The sequence below is a fragment of the Erithacus rubecula genome (assembly GCF_903797595.1).
Source record: "Erithacus rubecula genome assembly, chromosome: 1".
Taxonomy (NCBI): Eukaryota; Metazoa; Chordata; class Aves; order Passeriformes; family Muscicapidae; genus Erithacus; species Erithacus rubecula.
The window spans coordinates 93,555,298-93,579,472 of record NC_136658.1 but is presented as its reverse complement, the minus strand read 5'-3'; the positions used below and the strand labels follow the sequence as shown (position 1 = coordinate 93,579,472).

The window sequence follows — 24,175 nt, the reverse complement described above, 5'->3', positions numbered from 1 at the left end:
GGCAAGGCAAATTTATGTAAGCTATCTTGACAGTATTCTAAGCATCAGGAATATTATGTGCAACTGGATACCTTTTATAGATAATACAGTATTCTGCTCACAATTATTTAAGCTATTTATGAAGAATTAAGTGAATGAAGGTATACAGGGCAAGAGAAAGTATTTCATCAGACTGTTTGCTATCGTTGGAAGGAAAACAGCCAAGCTTTGGCACACAGACTCTCTTCTTGATTTCTTTCTACAGCTCTTCTCTCACAAAGATGAAGATGGATAACTGACTTTATTAAAATTACTCATTCAGTCAATTTCTGTGGAAGTGTTTACAACATTTTTAGGGATGCCCTGAGGCTGCCCTTAAGAAAAGGCTGACTGTCCAAACAGCCTGCACATGCAGATCTGGGCACAGCCAGGGGCTCACCCAGCACACCTGAGGCACTGTGTGCCTGTGCATCAGTGGTGCTCAAAACTCAGACTGAGTTTGAAAAGCAGGACACCTGAGAAACTGCTGGGTACTTGGTGCTGTGCAAATAAGGGTGTACTCTTCTCATAGCTGTGATGGGATGAGTCTCTAAACAAAGAGACAACAGGTTTGCTAGGACTGCCCATGCACCTACTTAGTACAGATGTCTTTTCAGCATTACACACTGCTCCTTCCAATAAAAAGACAAGCTTTTTACTCCTTTTTATGTGCTTTTTACTGCTTTTTTGTTGAGTTCTTTAAAAAAGAAACCAGGTATAGTCAGTGCAGTTTTAAGTTTGACTAGAGTATTTTGTGAATGCTCAGCTACAAAAAAATATTAAAGATACTGCTTTGAAATCATCTGTTTTGTGCAACTCACTTCTTGAAAGTCTGCTTTTACTACCTCTTTTTGATGTCTCTTTATATCTTTTTAAAAATTATTAGTTCAAATGACCTATGACCTCTACTTTTTGCTTTGTTGAAAGAACAGAAGGAGAAAATAAAGTCTAATCACAAATATAAAAACAAAATTTTTTATGGATTAATGTATATGACATATTTCTGATAATTCCTGTCTAGTCTAGTATGTATTCCTAGCCTTTTACTTCCTCAAAATTCACGTTACTGTTGCTTCCTTGAACATAGTTTTATAAAAATAGGAAAAAAGGTAAGGACGCCAACAAACTAAAAAAGCCACCTAACAAGTAAACATTTGACATGTTCTAGAAATACAGGAAAATACTAATAAAAACAATGAGACTGCTCCTTAATTATATCAACATGGAAAAGTATCACTGTATGTGTTTCAAATCATGAATGCTACTTGAGAAAGCCAGGAGCTTTCAGCATTTGGTCCTAGGGGACAGTAATGTTTTGAGATGCTGAAGTAGGAGGGAGAGTTCTCTGAGTTCAGAAGTATGCCACTGTTGAGCTCCCAGGGAATTAAGGGCAGAAAACACTTCCACCTTCTACTCCTCTAATCCACTTGAAAATATATCCAGCAAATCTACAGTGCTTGTTGCAGAGATGTTCAAAACAAGGTGTTTCTAAAAGTTGTTCCTTTTTTATTGACAAGCAGCAGGTTTGGTTTTGATGAATGAAGTATCTATCAAATGAGGGGGGAGATAAAGTGGCTGTGTTTGTGTGGATGTGTAGGGGTGTGAGTGTGTACAGATGTGTCTATATACATATCTGTACACATTAGGCCCTGTGAGATCCCACCTCATTTTTATTCTCTTTTCTAGATCACTGGGAACAAAATGACATCGCTTAACCTGGCCACCATCTTTGGCCCTAACTTGTTGCACAAGCAGAAATCTACAGACAAAGAATTCTCAGTTCAAAGCTCAGCTCGAGCTGAAGAGAGTACTGCTATCATAGCTGTTGTGCAAAAGATGATTGAAAACTATGAAACCCTTTTCATGGTGGGTGGATATTTTTTTATATTACTTGTATGCTTGTAAGATAAATGAGAAAATACCTGACTGATATTAAAGTAGATGGGGATGAAATAAACTGTAGAAACTGCATTAAATTTCGGTCAATAATTATTGGTAAAAAAGACTAGTATTCTAGGAAGGACAATGATTTGCATTAAGTAAAAATATTAAAAATGTGTCCTTGTATCTTGCTTAGGATGGTTTCTACTTAGGTAAAGGTATATTGTTTGGAAGATTGTCTGTGAAAATGATGGGGTTGGCCATTCAGTTGTATACTGAGCAATGCATGTACAAGACTGAAAATGATCTTTCACATCTCAGTTTTGGAAGTCAGGAAGACAATTTTTCTGCAGACATTGAGATATCCTTGATTAATTTAAGGAGTTGCCTTCCCTACCCAAGACTCTTTAAATTGATTGGATGGAGGGGAAGGACAAAGCTTTCTTGTTTGTTAGTTGGGTAAAAAGGAACAAAGCATTCATCTGTGTAGTTCCTGAGTCCCTTTCAGTTCCTTTGCTGAAGGAAGCAAATTCTTCATAAGAAGGCTGATGGCCTTGGACATGTTTACTTAAGGCAAAGCTTAGTTAGATCACATTTCTCGTGCCTAGTAGTTACCTGAGCAGTTCATGCTGTGGCTTTATCTTCTGCTCCTTTTGTGTACAAAACTGTAGGTCAGCTCAGCATGACTTGTGTTTGAGGGAGCCCTGCTCTGGGGTAGTAGAGGTCAGTCAGACCTAGTGGTGGTCTTCATTATTCTCTTTTCATTTTAGTAAAAATGCACATTTTAACAAAACTAGGAATCAGAAAAAGTGAAAAAAACTTTGGCTGTTTTGTGCCTGGGACTAAGCAGCATTGTATGTTACACTGAGGAGACAAGTTCCCAAAGCAGAAGGAACACTCTGGAAACCTTCAGTGCTTCAGCAAAGCTGTTGGAAGAAGATGAACTACCCTGAACTGTGGGCTGATGGCCACATAGTACTGTAAATGGAAGATGTCTATCAGTTTTCAACAGGGAGTAGAGCATGAGAAAGCAATCATGAGCACTGCCTCAGATGTCTTAGCCTCAGATGAACTTCTTTGTGGTTTTCCTGCCTTTTATTTTTACTCTTGTACCAGTGAGACACTTCCAATAGTTTTCTTCTTTTTTTTCTTTTTTTAATGCTTTTCACAGTTGGGGAAAATGGTAGGTGATATTTTTCCTTCCACATCAGGAAAGAAAGTGACAGAACTGCAGTCTTGGGTGAAGGTCTGCTGGCCCAGAGTGTGGATGGCACTATCAAGTTTAAGATAATACTTGAATAAGAATACTTAAAATACTTGAAGTGTTCTTACTGTTGTTTCTCTTTAAGAACTTCTTTCAGCACAGAGATCTCAGTACATAATACTTGAGGCACTCATTCTGACTTTCAGTGTGGAAAGGATGGGGCTAAGGTTAGACTGATCTACATCTGGGGTCTTTTAATTCTGATGGATGGATTTATTCCTTCATCTCTTCAGTGCTTCAACTTTCATCTGGAGGTTAAATGAAGTGTGGGAAAAAGAATTTCTTTTGTTTTCCAGAGTTTCTTTTACTGTTTATACTTGACATTTATGCTACATATAAAGAACATCTGGAGTTAAGCATTCAGCTACAGCTATAACATGGTGTATTAATGCTCAGATGCTTTTGTGTTTTTTTTCTTTTTTCTTTCTATTACTTTTATGTATGGAGAGGTTATAAAACTGATTGGTTTCAGCATTGCAACTGGAACATTTGTGAACCAAACTCTAGGAAACCAGAAAATGGTGGGGTACCCAGGCCACAATATCAGAATGATTCTGACATATTGGTAGGTCAGAGAGATTCTGTTTGTTGGAACAACCCACAGTACTGAGCACCATTTTTGCTAAGCAACTACTGTTAACATCAGTAACATGCAATATTGGATTTCTTATAGAAGATGGAATCTGACCATGCTTCATAGATGTCAGTGATAATCACTTTCATGTCCAAATCTTGCCCGTTTCAGTGAGTCTTGGGGATGTGTTAAAATGTTTCATGGGGATGTGTAAAGTACTGTTCTTTGCCAGTCTCTGAGCTATGTCCAGCAGCTGAATGAAAGGAGGCACAACTCAACCACCTTTTCTTTTTGACTTAGCTTTGACTTTGCATGAAGGATGGAGAACAGCAACTTGTTCATGTATTTCATCTCCTAGTGTCCAAATCCAGCCCTGCTGCAAAGAACTGCTACAGTGTGTATGAAATTTCATTTTTACAGTTAGAGGCTACTGTGGCCCTCCCACGCAGAGGCCACCACACTCTGCCCTTCTGTGCCACATCAGTGGCAAGGGACAGCACAAAGGAGACACATCCAGGGTCCCTCCATCCTTCTGTGTCTCAGCAGATGTGACACAACTGTGGCACCCAACCCCAGATCTCAGAATATCTGGTACTCTGCTGGAGTTCTGACAACCCTAGAGCCTCTGATACATCCCTGTATGTCCTCCAGAGATGCTATTTTCAGAAATGCCTTGGCTTCTCTTCTGTCCCAAATGTCAAGTTCTCATCCATCTACTTAGGTGCAATTACCAATGAAACAATTAATTCAGTAATAGTTATGGTGGCATCTTCCTGAGATACTGATATTGTAGTTCTCTGTAAGTTTACAATTAAATGCATATAATTTCTACACTTGCCAAGTTATTGAATTAAACTGAGGAAAATTGCTGCACAGGAGGGAGCCCCAAATCCAGTAGATAGCAAGGAGACTATCAGCACAAATCTACTTGCAGATTCATTCTGGTAAAAGTCCTGTGAATCAGTAGAACTGTTAAGTTTAGGTTTCATGGAAGCTTTCTGTTGGATTGGAACTTCTGCTGGAAGTTTCAGACTTGTTTTGATGGAATGAAAGACTGATTTAACTTTTTTTTTTTATATATAAGGTGTGGAGTGTTTTTATTTTTCTGACAAAGTTCTCTCAGCAGTTTCTTACTTGATGCAAAGCTGAGTAGTAAGTTACAGACAAAAATATGTGGATTCTGTTTCACCATGAAAGTTTATCTGGAGTTTCTTCTAGTGTACAGAAAGGATATCTAAATGGAGGAGTTATAGTACACCAGGTTTCCAAAAATTGCATTCCTATTAATTATTTTTAAAGACCAGTATATCAGTGACCATCAGTAAGATATTTTTCCAGTTCAGAGACTGAATACAATTTTAAAAAAATGAATATGTGGTTACACAAGTTTTTAATAGAGATTTTGGATCAGTTTGAATTAAATTATTTGTATCTTTATTTATTTTCTAATTATTTCCTTATTTTAAAAAATATGCTTTTTATGTAACTAAATACCTCCCAAAATGAGATATTCCTCTGGGGAATGCATTAGGAATTCTATTCCTATTTCCCAGGAAATGTCAGGGGGAGCAAATGGTCCATAAAGTGTGACCTAAAGGTGAAGAGATTCAGGCTCTGACAGATTGCATCCAGAAACAGACATTGCCCAGCTGATGACTCCTTGCTGAGATTGTTTTGCATCAAGTTCCATTTGCCATGAGTGAACCTGGGCTGCTCGAGTTTCTTAGATGGTTTTATTTGTTTCAGTGTTCTGAAGTTTGAGTTGAATGTTCCACTCTAATGTTGACAAAGCAGACAAACTCACTTGAGAATTGGAAAGACTTGAGTAAAGTGCAGTTGGAAGAGTTATCTTGTGCAGGTTTTGGGATGCCATTTCTGCTACCTGCCCAGGAGATGTTGCTGTATCCTGCACCTTCTGAAGCTATCAAGGGTTTTGAAGGTTTATACCCATACAAAGTGCAAAGAGAAAGCAGATCAGAGTGCCAGACTCCAAAGAAGGTGATGCAAATTCTGGCTGAGCCTGAGTGGCTGGAGAGGCAGAGATGGAGATTTGTAAATGTCCTCAGATTGTTGAAGGGCGGTGTAAAGTGAGGACCTTCAACTGGAGCTTTTGAGATTGTGATACATAAATAATCCCACTGTTATTTCCAGATAAAATAACCAACTGGATGCCAACCAGTTATTCAACAGTAATCAGCACTGAACATTGTACAAAGTGATCTTCAGTCCTACCTCATCTGTTGTTAAATGAAATTTTTAAGTGAAAACTTCTGGATATTTTAAATGCTCTGTAAATGTGCTTGTACTTGGTCATTTAGATTAAGCATAGCACCAAAATTAATGTATATGAAAGGATATTAACCTCCAACTAAGTATTTTTTTTAATGTCTTTATAGGTTTCCCCTGATTTACAGAATGAAGTGCTTATTAGCTTATTAGAGACTGACCCAGATGTTGTGGACTATTTGCTGAGGAGGAAAGCTTCCCAGTCATCGTGAGTAATCTGTTTTTTCATCATCCTTTTTCTGCTGGGAATTTCTATCTCCCACTGGAAGTGTCCAAAAGGTTCTAGTTTTCCACAGCTCTTCTGCACTGTCTACAGTGGAGTAGAAATAACCTCCCTATCACACAGACTCTGCCAAAGAAATTATGACTCTTGTACAGCATTTTCTAAAGACAAAACTGTTTCCTTGATTCAGAGGAAAGATTGTGTTCTGCTGCAGAGAACAGAATGACATGTACATAAAAATATTCAGTGCACTATTATCTGACAGGATGTATTTTAGTCATCTGCTGGTTCATGCCTTGGGTTTATTGTAGTCTTCAGGAAGCATGTATTCCACCATCCTTGAAACACACCCTAGAGTGCCTTAACACCATCACAGTGAGCTGCTTGACCACTCTGTCATTCTTTCCCTGTCCTATACACACAGGACATTGTGAACAAGCCAATTACCACAGCAGCAGCCCTATGGAGGCTTTGGATGTTATTTAATTGTATGCTTTCTGAAAGACCTGAAGAGGAAAAAATCACACTGGTCACTATAGCAGTTATGATACATAATGTATTCTGACCTTCTGTATGGTGTATGTATGCCTGCACCCTTGTGCCTTAATGCTGTGAGTTTGTACATTCAGATTAACAGGATTTCTGGCTTTCTCATGGGACCACACAGTCATTGTCCTTATTCTGGTAAATCCCAATATGGCAGACCTAAAAATCACAAAATTTGACAGACTTGCTTTACGTAATATTTAAGAGTGTTCCTAGATTCTAGACTCTGGGACATATCGGGCTTTGTCTTCCTATGTTTGTGGAAAGTGCCTGGTGCATTCAGAATATAATTACAATTGAATTTGTACAGTCAGTTAGCTATGTTTTTTTTTTCTCTCCCTCTTAATATTGTATAGGTAGACGTAATGTAATGGTGTGTCTGGCTTCAGAGGAAAATGTATACAAGAAATAGTGTAACTAGCACCTTCAGGAAAAAGGTTTCTTTAACTATAAGATTTGGAATCAAAAATATGTGCAGAGTTGTAAAGAATCCTATTAGTTTGCTAACTCAACTACATGAAGTAGCAAATTATCACAGATCATCTGATTTGGGGTGATTTTCCCTGTGTGAAATAATCTCAGCTGGTTTGTCTGACTGACAAGTAGCCATGTGTATATTTAGATCACAGTTAGTGCAGGACAGTTAGAGGTACATGAGCTGACTTTTAGACTTGTTTCACACTTGCCAGAAGCCAGGACTACAATTAGGACAGACATTGGAAATCATGTGACATAAGGTAGAGAGTAAAGACTTATTCCTTTCAGCCCTTAGTTTGGAATGATCATATTATTTCTAACTCAATAAAAATTTCATGCTGAATTTCACCATCTATATAATAAAAAGACATCAAATTGTATCTATGTGTGATTACACATACTAGTTGTGCATAAGTTAGTCACAAATCATTGTGGATGTAACAGGTAATTGTTAGATCCTGTTTCCTTAGTTGATTTTCCCTCGAACTTCCTTACTTTTAGCCAGCATGCACACCTGCAGGAAAAAGTGCATCTTTTGTGGAAAGCTGGCCACAACTGACAAAAAGGCATTTTGTAAGGAAATGTTCTGAAGCCAAACAGGAACATATAGCTACAGTAGTACTAATTTATTGTGTTGTCAGTAACAGGCAGATGAAATATCACAGAGATAGAAAAAAATTACTGTCATTTTCTTTCTACTCTGCTATCATGTAAGTGATTTACTTTTAATAATGATGAGATATGTTTTCACTGTGGTTGCAACTTCTTGGTTAAGATATTCCAGGCAATTAGAGAGAATATTGCTTTGTATTATTGCTAGGACTGTGATGCTCTTAAGAGATTAATGTATTTCACAACATAATCTCAATTTTGAGGCTACAAATGTGTTGCTTATTTTTCCTATAAGAAATGTGGGACAGCAGTCAACAAGGAGATGTTTGTTTTGATTTCACAGAAATAAGCCTTCAAAATATATCCTTATTGCTCTTAGAAATTGCCTGGTCACATACTCAAAATACAAACGTGGATCTGTGGAATAAAAAGCTTTATATAATCTTGAGACAGTCTTCATCAGAAGAGTTAATTGACTGCATAGTGTATAGAATCAACTTCAAGACTAATGTCACATTAATTGCTTTGGAGGTCCTGTTCTGCAATTGCCCTCACATTTCTGCTCTTGCTGTCATTAGAAATGCTTTCTTGGCTCTGATCTAGCAGAAAAAACACAATCTATTTTCCTCCCCAGAGGAGGACAAATCAGATGTTTCTCACCTTTCAGTTCCCTTAAGAGCTGAGCATTGTGAACAGTGTGTCAGGGAATTTATGGAAGTTGTTCATGGTAAAGTGCTAATTACAAATGGCAGCAATTGTGAAGTGTGCTTTTGTGGGTGACTTCCCAATTTTTTTGTATGTTGGCTTGATGACAATGGAATTTGGGTTTACAGCTGTAAGATGAAGCATCTTTAAACCAACAAAAAATAAAATCTATTTCTTATGGTTATTTATTGCTTATTATGGTTAGAAGTCCTTTCAGAATAAATAAGTTTCAAAGTTATAGCATTTTTGGATTATGATAATGAGTTTTAATCCTTTGTGATCTGTGACATAAAGATGAAGCCATACAACAGATCGTACAGTATGTGTAAATGCGGTATGTGTAAATGCAGTTTTTAAAGCTGCAGAGGCTCCTTGAAACATTGAGTCCTGTACCCTGTTACAGTAGCAACCATATCATAATCCCACAGTTTTCTGCCTTGTTGGTAGCCCCTGTGTTATTGAGATATATGTGGAAATTAGTACTGTGTGCTGCCAAGCCATCACCCTCCATATGATTTGCCTCTTGAAGGCATAATTGTTTTCCCACTCAGAAGCTTTAAGTTATAACAGAAAAGGATTTCTGCCAGAAACAGAAAGGGATTTCCTGTTTTGAGAACCTTGATGCTAGTAGAAAAGTAGGAATATCTTTAGCAGAAGCAATTATTGTGATTAATGCATTTCCAATTCACTCATGCAACTGGATTCCGGTGGACAACATGAATTCATAGAAAGATGCCTGTTGTTTTGGAATCTGAAATTGTCTTTTAAAATTCATATGGCATAGGTTCCTTCTGCTGCTTTCAAATCTTTCCATTGGTACTTAGCCACTTCTAAAATATTTTCCTTAACATAGTTCCCCTAGAAAATACTTAACTTGCCTTCCCACTTCAAATTTGATTGCACATTATCATCTATTATTCTTTGTGGAGAGCAGAATCTGCCCTTCCTCATATTTTGCATATAGAGGAGTGGGGGTATCTTGCACAGTATTTGTTTGCCTTCAGATTTAGTTTGTCCCTGATGATGGGTAAAAAAATCTCACTATCCAAGGGAAGAACAATTATGAATTGTAGTAAACATCTGTTTGCTAATGAACTCAAACAGTAAAGCAAACAAATGCAAAATTTTCCTTTTAAGGGATTAGTGAGAATTTGTTCTTTATTTGCAAAGAAGCAAACTAAAGTCTTCTTGCAATTATTTTATTTTGTTTGTGAAGTAAAGCTGCAAATGTATTAATCCAATTTCCTACTTTTAAGTATTAATCCATTTTGATGATTTATTGTAGGAAGATTGACAGAGACTTCAGCAGTTCCTTTGATTTTTAAAGCTATTTTGCCTAAACAAATTTGAAAGTGATATTCTTCACGTATGTAAAAGATAGTATGGACTTACCAGCCAAAACTGTAAATCAGTTTAGCAACTTGAATGTTTGAATCTTTCCAAAGACTTGAAAGTTTCCATTCAGGTAAATTTTTAGCAGGACTTCTGTCTTGAGAAGAGGTAGACTATAACAGATCATTCAAGGTAAGACATGAAATCAGTGTTTCATAAAGCTCAAGTTTATGTTTCCACATTCATTTCCATTTTCATTTCCCTTATTCCTTGTGTTACCTTGCCATGGGTAAGTGCTGGTTTATCTCTGTCTTTGCCCTGTGCTGCACAGTTGGGTTTTGATGCTGCAAGGATTTGCATGCAATAGACTTTACTGTTAGATGACATTCACTCTAAAAGGCTGGAAAGAAGGACACTTGGTCATAGGAAACCTGCACATATGAAAATTTCTCACTTTTCTAAGAGGTCCTTCTAGTTCTTCTGAAAATCCCAAGACGTTGCTTAGATCTCATGTCACTGCACAAGGGTTTTTTAGGACTTAGGAGGACAGAAAGAGAGAAGCAAATGGCAAAAAAGGAGAAAAAAGGTTTGTGATAGAATTATACATACTTCAAAAACTACAGCTCTTCAGTGTGTGTCTGTTTATAGATTAATTTACCTTAGCCTCATGTTTAGATGAGGAGCTATGTAATTGAGGTGTCTTTTTGTTGTTGTTGTTGTTGTTTTTTTAAATGACTCCCCAGCATTACCATGCTGCTCTAGGAAGCTTGGGACAGAGCAATTTTGCCAAAGGGCAGCTCTGTTTTTTGACTTTGCCTCAGTTTAACTCCAGTGATGGTATTGTCACTGAGAGTTACTGATGAGTAACATTATTTAATTAATTCCAAACACTTTGTGGTTGTTTTCATACTGAAAAAAATAGGAATATTGAATAACATAATAATCATGCTGTCAATTGTATATATTTTGTATATATAATATGTATATATTTGTATATCTTTTATTTTTGGGACATGCAATATGTAAATCAGCCAGGGAAAAAAACAACAGCTTGAAAGTGGTGTTAAGTTTTTGTTTTTTTTTTTTAATTTCTGTATTAATATTTACTGTGCTGTTGCTAGCTGTGTGTTTTCTTTATTTTCTTTCTTCAGTTCTATTTTATTTGTCTGGAAAAGAGGTTACTGTTCCATAGCAAGAAATGAGTTTTGGCTGGTCACTACATTCAAGCTGTCTTTGGATTTGACTATGAAAAGGGATGACCATTTTCATACATTTACAGAAATGAGCCTCTGTTGTATCACATTTAATTATAACAGATATTAACAAGAGGTAGCTGAAAGATGTTTGACTCAAAAGAATCAAAAGATAAACATCTACAAAACAAAGGTGCAGAGAAATGAAAAATGAGTAATAGAAATAAAAGTTAGCGAGGAACAATAGGAAAAAAATGTTATGTTTATTTACAGAGTAGTTCTACGTGTTCTTTGTGATATTCAGTGACTCACAGCCTGCCTCCTACCTGCACAGCAAACTATGACAGTTCAAGAAATCTCCACCAATGTTCCCAGCACATTTCAAAAATTAGTTGTCTCTCTGATCTTTGTCTGTACTTAGGTGGGAGTTGTGTTAGCCTTTTCTTGGCAAAATTAAAGGCAATTCATGTTGGTGGTGGTGTAAAGGTGAAAAGGTAAAAGAAGTTGTAGAAGGTGTCACCAGAACCCCAGTTTGATGCCCCAGTCATAAGTACAGCAAATACATCTGTTTGTCCCCTGTAGAATATTTACCTTCTTATGTCTCTAGAAGAGGATTATTCTCATAGTGTGAAAGGCAAGCTGAGTGCTTGATTTCTATATGTAAAAGTTAAGAATACAAAAATTTAAGCATACTGCGTGGAATCAAACTAATCTTGCCTATCATGCCTTCAGCTTTATTGTTGCCACAAGTTACACTGTCAAGGTAACATAAGGAATTGATTCACTACTTAGTTTTCTCTGGTTTACTGTACAGTTGTGTGGATTTTTTGTTGTTTTCTTTCTTGACAGCAACATCTTTTGATTTTGAGTGGCCTCTGCTGGCCACTTCATGGCAGAAGTTTTACTCATGGAAAATCCACCTTTATAACTGTTTCTGAAGTGTCTTCATTTCAGCAGCTGTGATCATTCTTGTGTATTTGATTTTATCTGTACAATCATAGAATCATAGAATGGTTGGGTTGGAAGGGACCTTAAAAGTAACCTAGTTCCAAGCCCTGTGGGCAGGGACACCTTTCACTAGACCAGATTGTTCAGAGCCCCATCCAACCTGGCCTTGATGTCAAACTTCATCTATAACTCTGAGCATGACGCACTTTTTTTACTAACAGTAGTTTTTTCATCAAAATTTCTCAGGAGCCCTGAGATGCTGCGGTCAGAAGGTTCCTACTCCACAGGAGAAAGACATTCTTCCACAGACTCCAACAAAGCTTCCAGTGGTGATGTCTCCCCTTACGACAACAACTCCCCGGTGCTGTCGGAGCGCTCGCTGCTGGCAATGCAAGAAGAAGTTGCTCGCAGCCCAGATAAGCTGTACAAGGTACCTGAGCAGTACACACTGGTTGGACACTTGCAAACAAAGCCAAAGGAGAATTCTTCTGCATCACAGGCTGCAAAAGGTATAGTGCATCCTGCTTGTGCCCCTCCTCCTCAGTGACTGAGGGAGATTCCTAAAATAACTGTAAACTGCCGGATTTGTATTACCAGCTAACAAGATCTGAGGAACAATGGAATAAATAACCTTATTTTAAAAATGACAGACCCTTTTATTCTGTATTGAGCCCAAAGTGCTCAGTCCTTCTCATTAGCTCAGCCAGTTGGGATGCTCTTGGCTTCTCAAAACTTGGAGTTATTACTTAGGAAAATAGAACTATGTATATCCAGTTTTTCAGCCTGTCTGTGACACCATGGCAAACTCTAGTCCTGGTCCCTGGGACTATAATACCTACAAGGTGATGGTCCAGGATTTGGGAAAAGCTGAGATTTTAAGATTTGAGGCAAAAACTTTCTCCAGCTGTAAAGAATGACCTCAACACACTCTCACTGGAAAATGTAGCTGTACAGCTTTACATCTGCAACCAATTACACACTGAGCAATACTAGTGCAGGGATCCATTATTCCCATAGCTACCTGGGGAGTGCATACTTGAATGATTTCTTTGGTAAAGAAATGTGGTTTAAACTAATAGTTCACCAGAACTTCAAGATGCTTTTCCTATAAAAATATATACATTAAAAAATTGCCAGCCATGAAACTTATACTTAGTGAACTAAACTGTAAGAACTTTCAATGCTTAGGGATGCACATAACTGATGGTATTTTTAAATCCACTTAATTTCAGATGTCCTGCTTAGGCACTTAATTCCCTTTGGAATTAATGGGATTTAGACTAATATCTCAATTACATGCTTTATAAATGCCAATTATCTTCTGTGCTCAACATCTAAATCTCTGAACAGGTTTAAGAATTTGGTCAGATTTCTGTTAAGTTATGAACAGGAAATTACATTAAATGTTATCGTGTTAACCATCTTTTGGATTTCAATATGCATCACAAAGATACTGGACCATGACAAATTAGGAAATTCCTCTACTGACTAGTGGAATCAGAAAAAGGCATTAAACTCTTTATAACCCAGCATTTCATTAAATCTTTGTTCTGTGGCTGCACTTCTGGGTAAGACTGGCAGCATCCTTGGGTTGATAGAGCATGCCTTATAGTAACCCCTGGGGCTGTCTGAGGGAGCTCTGCCAGCAACTGCCTTTTGTGGACCAAATCCCCCTGTTCTTGTGCAAATTCTCTTGAGTTCAGTAAGGCAGAGGACTTATGGACTCAGCAAACTCAGGCACCCTGCCCATACAGACCTTACTGAATCCATTGCAGGATCTGATCTTGAAACAAGTAGCTGTGAGCAAATACATGGAATCATGGAATGTCAAGAGGTTGGAATAAAGATCATCAGTCCCAACCTCCCCCTACCATGGGCACCTCCAATTAGATCAGATTGCTCAAGGCCTTATCCAGCCTGGCCTTGAACACTGCCAGGCTTGGGGCGTCCACAGCCTCCCTGGGCAACCTGTTCCAGTGCTTTACCACCCTCAGAAAAAAATTTCTTCCGAGTATGTAACCTGAATTTCCCCACTTTCAATTTTCACCCATTAGTCCTTATCCTATCACTTCAGTTCCTGATGGAGAGTCCCTTGTTGGCTTCCCTGTCAGCCCCCTTCAGATACTGGAAGGCTCTTACGAGGTCTCCCTACGACTTGCTCTTCTCCAGGTTGATCAGCCCCAGTTTTTCAGCCTGTGTTTGTAGACAAGATTCCAGTTGTCTTACTAGCTTCATAGCTCTCTTCTGGATTTTTTCCCTCATTTCCATGTCTTTATGTTGGGGTGACCATAACTGTACACAGTACTCCAGATACTTCACATATAAGAAACTTGTGTTAGGTACCCAGTGAAGGTGTCACTGGATGTTAATGACTCTGATACATTACATAAGGTTTTACCTTTCTGTTTATATATTTCTAAATAATGTCTTTAAGAAGATCGATTAATCATATTTTGCCTGTTCTTACTGCTGTTTAGATGTTTCTGAAGATCATTTTGATATCTGGGGCACTTGGCATTCGACGCTGAAAAGTGGCTGCAAAGATCCAGTAATTACAGGTCAGTAATTTCTCAATTTTAAAGCCCAAATCTGACAAAGAAAAAACCAATTCCTTATTTTCAAGAAATCACTGTGAAACCATTAGGAGAATTCACATTGTCCAGAGCTAGACTTCTAAAATGTGACTTTTAAATAGAATCAGAGGAGCACAATGGTTATGCTTCTCTGTGTTCAGTGGAATACAGAAAACAGAAACATTTCAAATTATCAAATATAATTTAAAAGTAGTTTTTACATTGATTCAAGAAATTCTTCTAGAATTCAATCATAGAACCATAGAGTGATAAAGGTTGGAAGGGACCTTAAATATCACCTAATCCTAACCGCCCTCCCCTGGACAGGGACACTCCCAACTAAACTGGGCTGCTCAAGGCCTTGAACACTGCCAGGGCTGGGGCATCCCCAGCCTCTCTACAACCTGTTCTGGTGTTTAACAACCTTCACAGCAAAAATTTCTTGTTTATATGTAACCTGAATTTCCCATCTTTCAGTTTGTACCCATCACTCCTTGTGCTGTCACTACAGTTCCTGTTTCCCTGTCAGCCCCCTTCAGATACTGAAGGGGCTATGAGGTTTCCATGCAGTCTTTTCTAGCAGAACAGCCCCAATTTTCTCAGCCAGTCTCAGCGCCCATCCCTGTTGTGCAGTGGTACCAGGGAAGAGCAGTAGCTTGTTAAATGGTGCCTGAATGGTTCTGCAGACTGACGTTGTGTCCTGGCTCTATCCCCAGGCTCTTACGGGAACATTTTCGAGAGCAGCGCGCTGCGGCCGGGCCAGTGCTCGCTGTCCCAGGGGAACCTGGCCGTGTGCCCCCCGCGGTGGCAGGGCGGCCCCTCGGAGCCGGACGGCGGCCGGCAGCTGATGCGGAGGAGCCAGACCACAGCTGCCATTCCCGAGTGCCAGCTCCAGCCCCTGCTGGCCCGGGGCTGCAGCGACCCCCGCGCCGAGGGCGGCTGCAGGAGCTCGGAGCTGTCCCACTCCAGGTCGGAGCAGCTCTTGACTTTGAGCGGCGCGCAGGACCTCAGTGAGGGCTGTTTGCAAAGCACAGCCAGGCCCTCCTACAGGAAAGAGCGGCCGCCGCCCCCTTACCCAGGCCCAGCAAAAACCATCTCTGCCTTGCCGCAGCGGCCGAGTGTTTCCTCAGCGCCGCACTCTTTGTGGAGACTGCAGCGCCCAGAGAAGAGCTGTGGGCCGAGAGCAGCTGCAGCGCCGCCAGGCAGAGCGCCCGGCCCGGGCGCCCCCCGGCAGGAGCAGCCGGCCCCGCACAGCCCGGGCAGCGGCAGCCGCCCCGCAGCAGCGCCCGGCAGCGGCAGCGGCGCCGCGGGGGCGGACTGGAGCGAGTGGCACAGGGAGCGGTGGCAGATCTGGGAGCTGCTATCGGCTGATAACCCTGATGCCCTCCCAGAAACACTCGTGTGATCTGACTGTGGACCTGCCGCTCACGCCCTGCCTCCGTCTCATAGGAAAACAGCGGGGGCTTGTTCGTTTTATACCGACTGAATTGCGTATACTTTTTTAAAAACTTTGTTCACTTTAATTTCTTAACAGCACTGTCAGGCAATTAATTTACAAATGCAGTATGTTCCTGGTTTTCAGCAAGCTTTTGAGAAAAAACAAGGTGAAAACTTCCGTGTAATAACTGTGTATGCATATGCTGTGTATAAGATAAAACTGTTGCTTTGATGTTGCTAAAAATGTATTTATATATCTGCAGTTTTGATGATTGTATATTCTGTAATGGGTATTGTATGATAATCATGTTATGTTTTCATATACAGATGTCAATCAATCATGACTGCTTTTTTTAAAAAATCACTGAACTTACATTACCATGATATGCATTGGAATTCTATAGAAAGTGCACAAGCTGGTTTCTGTGCTTATATATATATATATATATATATTAAAAAAAAAAAAAAAAAAAAAGCTGTTAAAGGGGAAAGTTGTACTTCTTTTCACTGCCTTTTCAAAAACACTAAAATGAAGTGGAAAATTAAAAGCCATATATTTTGTAAGGGTAGTAGTGAGCTTAGAGGGGGAAATGCAAAATATTTTTTTTCTTATACGTATGTTTGCAAAAACCTTTAAAATTTGGTACAAGATTGTAAAAGTATTTTTTTAAATTCCGGTAGGAAGTGGCTCAGAGAATCTAATAACAACATTGTGCCTAAACCAACAAAGTATGTAGTGCAAAGTCTGCCATCCCATTCTAAAGGAAAACCAATGTTATATATACAGGATATAATATATATATTTATAAATGTACGATTTATGTGTTGTTTTAAAACAATAAACTGGAATCCAAATTTTAGAAAAGCAAACCTAATAAATTGAGATGCGTAATACTGAGAAAGAATATATCTTTTCCTTTGAAATAACAAAGCTCCAGCATTAAGAAAGTTAGAGAAAGGAAAAAAAATGCAGACAGACACATGAAAGGGAGTCAAGTAGAGTCTCAGAAATGAACATGACATTTGGAGAAGCTCACAACTGTGTTTCTATAAATACTGTGCCAAAGTCTGGGTCAGTCACACCTCCTGGGTAGCTGTATGTTGCATTGTGTTAAATGTTGCTATTTTTGTTGTTTTTCAGCTGCAGAGCCGTTTGTGGGCAGCGGGTGGCAATGTACTGCAGCGTTCCAGAGAAATTCCTCCTTAGCACTCCATAAGGGAAAGTGTACCATATGAAAAGAATTTTATAAAACAAATTAGTCTTAATTTTAATGAAGACTTATTCAGTGATGTTGTCTATCTTGTGCCATAATGATGGAATAAAAAGCTAAGTAAAACAATGAGCATATTTTTTGCTCCTTTTTTTTTTTAAAGTAAGATTATGGAATATATATGTGTTTCTATACTTTCTTGAGTGTCTCTATCAAAAACATCTAAAAGGCATAGGAGATTAAGGGCCACCTTTAAATGCAGCTTAAATATACATGATTCAGGGTTTTAATTTAGTTTGAGGCTTAAAACCCATCATATAAAGAGTCCTTCCCCTCATATCTCCATTTCTCATTGTGTCTCCATTTTCCAAGTAAAGTTACAAGAAAAAAGCACCAAGCCAAGTAGAAAGGGGCAGGATTTGGCCTTTCACTAGTGTAGCTTTTTTTATGCAGAGTATCATTCTCTTCTGGTAGTTGCAAGACTTCTACCAATATTATCGTGGTATGAATTTGACATGAAAAGGTTCTTGTGTGTCTCTTGTTGCAGCAGCTCTTTGTCAACTTATTCCAAAAAAAGGCAGTCCAAATGAAAATGATTGTGGAGTAGAAGGAAAGACAAAAATGAGCTCTTAGAATCTTAGAATCTTCTGTAAGAATCTTTGATCTTGTCTCAGTATTATTCCAGGCTTGATACAGATTTGCTACAGGAATTAGCTCCCAATGACTCCTCAAAACCAGTCATAGTGTAAATCTTGCTGCAGAAGATACTCTATTCACTAGATCCTCATCTCTTGATTTTAACCCTTCTGAAACCCTTCTGCACCCTGTTTAGTGAAAGATGTAAGAGATTGCCTTTTGCCACTCCCTATCCCTGTATGCATTTATATATATCTGTGTATTACCATTTACATAGAGTTGTGCAATAAAAGATGAAAACAAAAGGCAAGACAAAAGACAAGACCACTGCTGGAGGACAGCCTTGTGTGCACACATTTCAATAGATTGTCATGTGGAAGAGAAGAGATACAAAATAATTCTAATAAATTAAAGTAACACTTGGCAAGACTACATAATTTCTGTTATTTTCATTTGAACAAGACAGAAGTATCACAAGGGGGTTAATAGTGTAGTTTTTAGTTGTAACTCCAGGCTGAAATCAGTGACTTTTTTTTTTAATATGTCACAAGAAAGGTAGCCATGAAGGCTTGTTTCTAGTTTTATGTTGGTTGATAGATCTGGGATATCCTGTTTTAGATCTTTAAATGATCCTATGATACATGCTCTTGAACAGCCATAAAACTCATTTTACAGGGAAAGTCTCTGACTTCCCAGGGAAGTTTCCCAGGGAAAGTTTCTCTGACAGGGAGATGCTCTGAGGGTATCAGAGCTTTTTCTCTCCCTTGGGAGGAGGATTCCAGTCTTAGGAAAGGGGTCATGGGGTTGTGCTTTAATGAAGAGTGTGATAGAGAAGGCCCCCTCTGGAGGTCTTGAGGCCTCTAGGCAAACTCAATTTCTCTCCCATCATTTCTTATCACACCCACTGGTTTCACACCTAGTATTGCAAATAAGCCACTTTCCCCTCCTGGGCTGAATAACCCCTCTCAGGTGTCTCCCAGCTGGGAGGAGGGGTGTGCTGCACTCACAGGTGAGCCCAGGAAAGATGGGATGTGGGTGCTCCAAGGACAGGGGGCTGTCAGTTGCCCATGGGGCAGGGATTACATTTCTGCTGCAGAAACAAAAAAAATGCAAGGATCCAGTACAACTATGTGGTGTGGAGCCTGTCAGCCAGGGGAGAACAAAAAGACAGACTTTAAAATACTACTTTAAAGATTACTGTTGCTTCATCATTTAAGACAAGCTGTGGTTGCAGGGTTGTGTTGTTTGTGCATTCTCATGCTCCCCAGCTTATCTATCCCATCCCTTAGACCAACTCATGGAGGGAAGAGTACAGGGCTTGTAGATCTGGCTGAAACTTGAAGGAACACATAAAATTCAGGTGGCTTAGTGGCTCTCACAAGTAGTAGGCACAGGGGAGGAGAAGGGACAGGGTCAGAGATGGGGAGAGGAGAAGGATGGGACTGGCTCCTCTGTCAGGTGCTCCATTGAGCCCTGTCAGGTGCTTGAGCAACCTTGAGGCTTGCTGCTTCAACCTGCAGGCAGGAGTCCATCCAAACACCTGAGAGTGGCTCTGAGATACAAACCTGAGCCAATCCAGCTGCTGCCTTGGGTACAGGAATCTCAAGTACTCTGCTGTTTCTGTTGGGATCCCAGGCTGCCACCTTGGTATAGACTGATGCCACTCAGAACTTCTCTGCTGTTGAAATAATGAGGTTCAGTGGACTGGAATTTGTGGGGAGGGAGGCATCACCTGTTTTTTTCACTAGTTTTGTTTCACAGGCATTGGTTGAGGTCAGAAATCACAATTCCAGCCTTTGGAGCACCAGCTTGCCCTGCATTGCTGGTCTGGCAGAGAATCAGGGACTTCCTTGTCCTCTGGGAAACACAGGATGTCTGAGCTTCATCTTGCTCCTTCTCTCTGTCTCTCTCTCTCCCTTCTTTCTGCATTAATTAAAAAAAAAAAAATAGTAGCTCCATTGTGCAATACTTAACCTCACAGAGCTACAAAGCATTGGAAATGGCTCTCAGTTGCATTAAAGAGTATTTTGACAGCAGTATGTCCTTTTAAATCACTGGGAACTGCCAAGCACTGCTGTGCTGCAGTTGCTATAGGGGAAAGTACCTGCAGCCATACAGTGCTGCAGAGATCACAGAACTGTTCCAGGCATGTAGACACTCAGGCTGCTGGGTCATAAAATGCACCATCTCTAAGAATAGCATTAATTTAATTTTTTTCTGAAGTGCAAAGCACCTCAAAAAGTGGTATCTGCATCTGGAAAAATTATTCACAGGCTCCCTTTTTATTCAGTGAAAAGAGGTGGGTATTTCTGTTGCTACCTTGATACAGCCTACATGTGTCTTTCTTTGAAGGACAGTATTTTTTGAAGGGCTGGTTACTAGATAGGCCTACTTTTTCCTTGCCTTGCTATATAAAGGGATCCTAAATAAGTTACCCAAACTCCAAGTTTGTTGAAGTGAATCCAATGAGGGTCAGGTAAAACAGAAAAAATGGTGGTAAATGTTTTACACAGGTTTCCAGCTCCTAGGAAAAGTGGAATTTACCCAGATGCCTCAGCATTGTGGTTCCTAGGTGAACCTGGGGCTGGTGGGGCTGGCAGAGTCACTGTTGTTCCTGGGGAGATGGCACAGTCAGCTCTGTGAGAAATGCAGGCTTTTTGCAAAGTGAAGGAGAGACACTGCCTGGTCTGGAATTTCACCTATTTTTTTCTTTGTTGTGTGACTGGTCGTTTGGTTGGTTGGTTTTTAAGTTGGATTTCTTTATTCACTGAAAACTCTGCTTCCAGATGAAGTGAAAGTGCTCATGAACAGACTGTGATTTAATTAATTTGTTCAGCAACTTAGAAAATGAATATATGAGAATAAATGATTTCTGGAAGCAAACCTAATTTGGATATATATATTTATATATATTTATATATATTTATATATCTCAGGGTTGTGGCTTGTATTGATTCCCAGGTGGCACTGGCAAATGGGGACAGACAGATAAAATCTTCCTCTTGAAAGATGGATGTTAATTTTCTTTCTTATGCTACTCAGAAAGTAAGAAGACTTTGTCTTTGCCACTGGAGTTTTAGGGGTCAAAGAGAAACAAACAGGAAGGAAGGAGGAGGAAAGAGTATCCACTTCTCTCTTAAATTGCAGCTGGGAGGGGTGAAAGCATGTGCAGTATCTCCAGCTGGGTGGTTGTCACTCTCTCTGGATGAGGACTTCAGCCCCAGACTCTTACACTCTTCTAATAATTATTCAAACTTTTAAATAAAAGAGAATGACTTTTAACAGTGTCTCTTTTAAAAAAAGGGAACATGAATAGACACTTCAATCACCATTTCCTTTTGCTGGGTTTGCTCTATTCCATTTCCCTTTGTCTATTTCCAACCATAGCTGTGGGCTTTGATTTAAAAAAAAATTAAAACGGGCCTGGGAAAAATTATTTCTTTCTGCATCATCTTAATAGAAATCCAAAATTTGTCTGCTTTGAAAAAGGACTATTGACTAACCAAGGCATCCTTTAGAGTACAGAAACTCTTCAACCATTATGAGAAATGATGACCTAACCCTGATTACTGTCCTGAACTTTGCAGAGATGAATGGAAGGAAGGATTCCAGGAAGGATTCAAGGAAGGAAGGAAGGAAGGAAAAGTAAGAAAGTTAGTTCAGAGGGAAAAGCACTTTATTATGCAGAAAATAACAAATGCACATGGTAACCTGCCAAGCAGGGTTACTGAAGTAAAAACACACCGTTCACTCAAGGACAAGAATCAAATGATCACTTTGGGGAGATGGAATGTTGAATATGGAAGCAGCATCTGGCTTTTCTCCTAAAAAAAGGTTTTAAAGGGTGAAATGCTGAACAAACTCTTCCTTTCACCCAAAGGCTATTTCTGCAGCTCTGAACAGCAACTAAAGGTTACCAGCTGTGCTTTTGCCTAGGGTGCTATTGACATTGTGTAGTTGTGGCCTTATTTCTGATTGCAGGGAGAGCTGAGGCCCTGACACAGCTCAGAGTTGCAAAAAGACTCTTCTGAAATATTCCTAAAAAACCCACAAAAACCCTGGCTCCAGTACTATGAGCCAATTTTTGGTCTGTGAAAAAAAGGACTAGAATTGAAAGAAAAAAGAGCTCTGAAGTAGCAGCCTCATCCCACTGGGGCTTTCAGTGGGTGATTGTTATTTTGGAGGAACCTATTGCCTATAACTCTGAAGTGGCAAACAAGTGGTAGGACCCATGGAGCTGGGAGACTCCCCTGTCAAAGGAACAACAAAGATAATTCAAAAAATAAGGAAAGAAAGTGGAAGAGAGAGAAAGTTTGCAATGCAATGTGAATGCTGTTTTCCCATGTCTGTCACTAACAGACAAGTTTCCAAATCTTCATGTTTTCCCATCCTTGAAGGGTCAAGATTTGTAGTTGGAAACATTGAGAATTGGTGTGGTGGAGTAGAGCAAGGTCCAGAGAACTCAGCAGGTGTGATGAAGCCCTGCTATCTTGCATGTCTTGTCTTCCATGGCTCTGTAATTTATTCTGTCTGATTCTGGTGCTAGTGAGAAGATAAGTGTGAGAATATGTGTGAATCTTAAGCCTTGCTGCAATGGCATTGCTGCAGAAATGCAGGGACACTGCCTTTTGTTCTGCTTTTCTTCAGGTTTTAGGCCTCCTTTATACGGCTTTCCTTCGATATGTCCCTCCTGGCATCTGGTGATTTGAATGCTACTCCTGGGATATACCAGGAATATTTAAACTCTGAGTATCTATCATCTTGTTTTCCCATCCCACTGATTAGTGGGAGGGACCAAGGGCAGTGCAGCAGCTGCACAGCACTTGTCAATGGACCACACACCATTTCCTACCTTGCTCAAGTCTCTCCCACTGGACTGAATTCTGTGGGCAGGGAGGTGGTGTGTGCATGTCCCACAGCCCATGATGGCAGAGCTTAGCTGAGAAGCTGATGCCTTTCCCTAAGGACAGGGAAGCACACCTGAAGATGTGCTGCCCAATTCTCGGGATCTTTGGAAGTTTCTGTGCCTGGGACCTTTGGATACCTGCTCAGCACTGAAGATTAAATTGCCTGAGCTGTTTTGGCTCGTGTTGTGCTGAGACCCCAATGCCCCAAGGGCTGGTGCATGTGGATATGGCCCATGGTGTTTAAAGGCACAGGGAGCTTGGGAGAGCTTCATGTGCCCTGTGCCAGCACCACATTTTGGGCTGAGAGTAAATAGAGAGCCATACTCCAAAGGCAGCCCTTTGGACACCTTCAGACACCAAATGAGAGTCTGCCCTGGGAGCCAGACAAGCTGATCCAGGAGCCTTGGGAAAGCAGCACTGTTACTGCTGCAAAATGAACCTTTGCTAGCTGGTACCAGAAACTGCTCTTGCAGAATAATGGGGAAGTGCCGGGGAAGGGGCTGAAAAGAAATTAAGGATTCCAGAGAAACCTCACTCTTGGTAGGGGAAATTCATCACTCCTGCTCCTGGCCACACAGAGATATCCAATTGTCACTGCAGGTGAGCACTGGGCATCTCACATCCTCCTGGGATGGGGCAGGGCATCAGGTTCAGCTCCCTGCTTCAGGAGGAGTGAGTTCTGTTTGTAGTTGTTGTGGGGGGTCTTGGTTTTATTTAGTATTTCTCTGCTCTGCTCCTTTGTCTCACTGATCTTCATATGCACAGGGAATGTAGGATTTACCTTGGGTACAAAAGAGGGAGCAGAAACCTGTACTTCCCTATTCAGGAGGAGAGGTGTTCAGAAGGATTTTGGTTTAATATTCATACTACCCTCAGGCAATTTTCTACTCTGTGTTTTAAGGGAGTGGAGAGGGAGCGCATGTAATTGTTGTTTCCTCTGGTATCAAGGGATTAGCTTAAGGCCATGGATAAGGAGCATCAGGGATGCAGATGGCAGTGGAAGAATAAAAGTCACCACAGGAGACTGGGAAGACAGAAAGCCCCACCATCCCTTTACATAGAAATGATTTTTTAAAAAATCTTCCATGACCATTTTTCCTTCAAGCAAGTAAGAAGTATCCCATCAAAAGAATTTTATAAAATATATTAGTCTTAGTTTTAATGAAGACATATTCAGTGATGTTGTCTGTAAGTTCCTTAAGTCAATTCTGATCAGCTCCCACCCAGTGAACTGAGACAGAACTGAGTGCAGTATAAGGCAAGGAAATAAATTTGTGCACCAAATACAATAAAACCATACTATTAAGGTTTGTATGCCATTTTCTGCTATACCAAAGCTCATATCAGTCATA

General features: G+C 39.9%; 1 protein-coding gene across 3 annotated transcripts in view; it reads left to right on the top strand.

The window, feature by feature from the left end:
• The window catches only part of ARHGAP6 (Rho GTPase activating protein 6), a 305,969-nt gene extending 288,560 nt beyond the window's left edge, over positions 1-17,409 (top strand). For 2 of the 3 annotated variants that reach the window (XM_079309631.1, XM_079309632.1), the window contains exons 9-13: positions 1,705-1,884; positions 6,134-6,231; positions 12,306-12,568; positions 14,537-14,617; positions 15,349-16,516. In XM_079309631.1, coding sequence (XP_079165757.1) covers positions 1,705-1,884; positions 6,134-6,231; positions 12,306-12,568; positions 14,537-14,617; positions 15,349-16,037 — 1,311 coding nt within the window. In that variant the 3' untranslated portion in view covers positions 16,038-16,516. Of the gene's footprint in view, positions 1-1,704; positions 1,885-6,133; positions 6,232-12,305; positions 12,569-14,536; positions 14,618-15,348 lie in introns of all 3 variants that reach the window. The other variant, XM_079309630.1, reaches the window with a different exon arrangement.
• Positions 17,410-24,175: the final 6,766 nt, after the last annotated feature.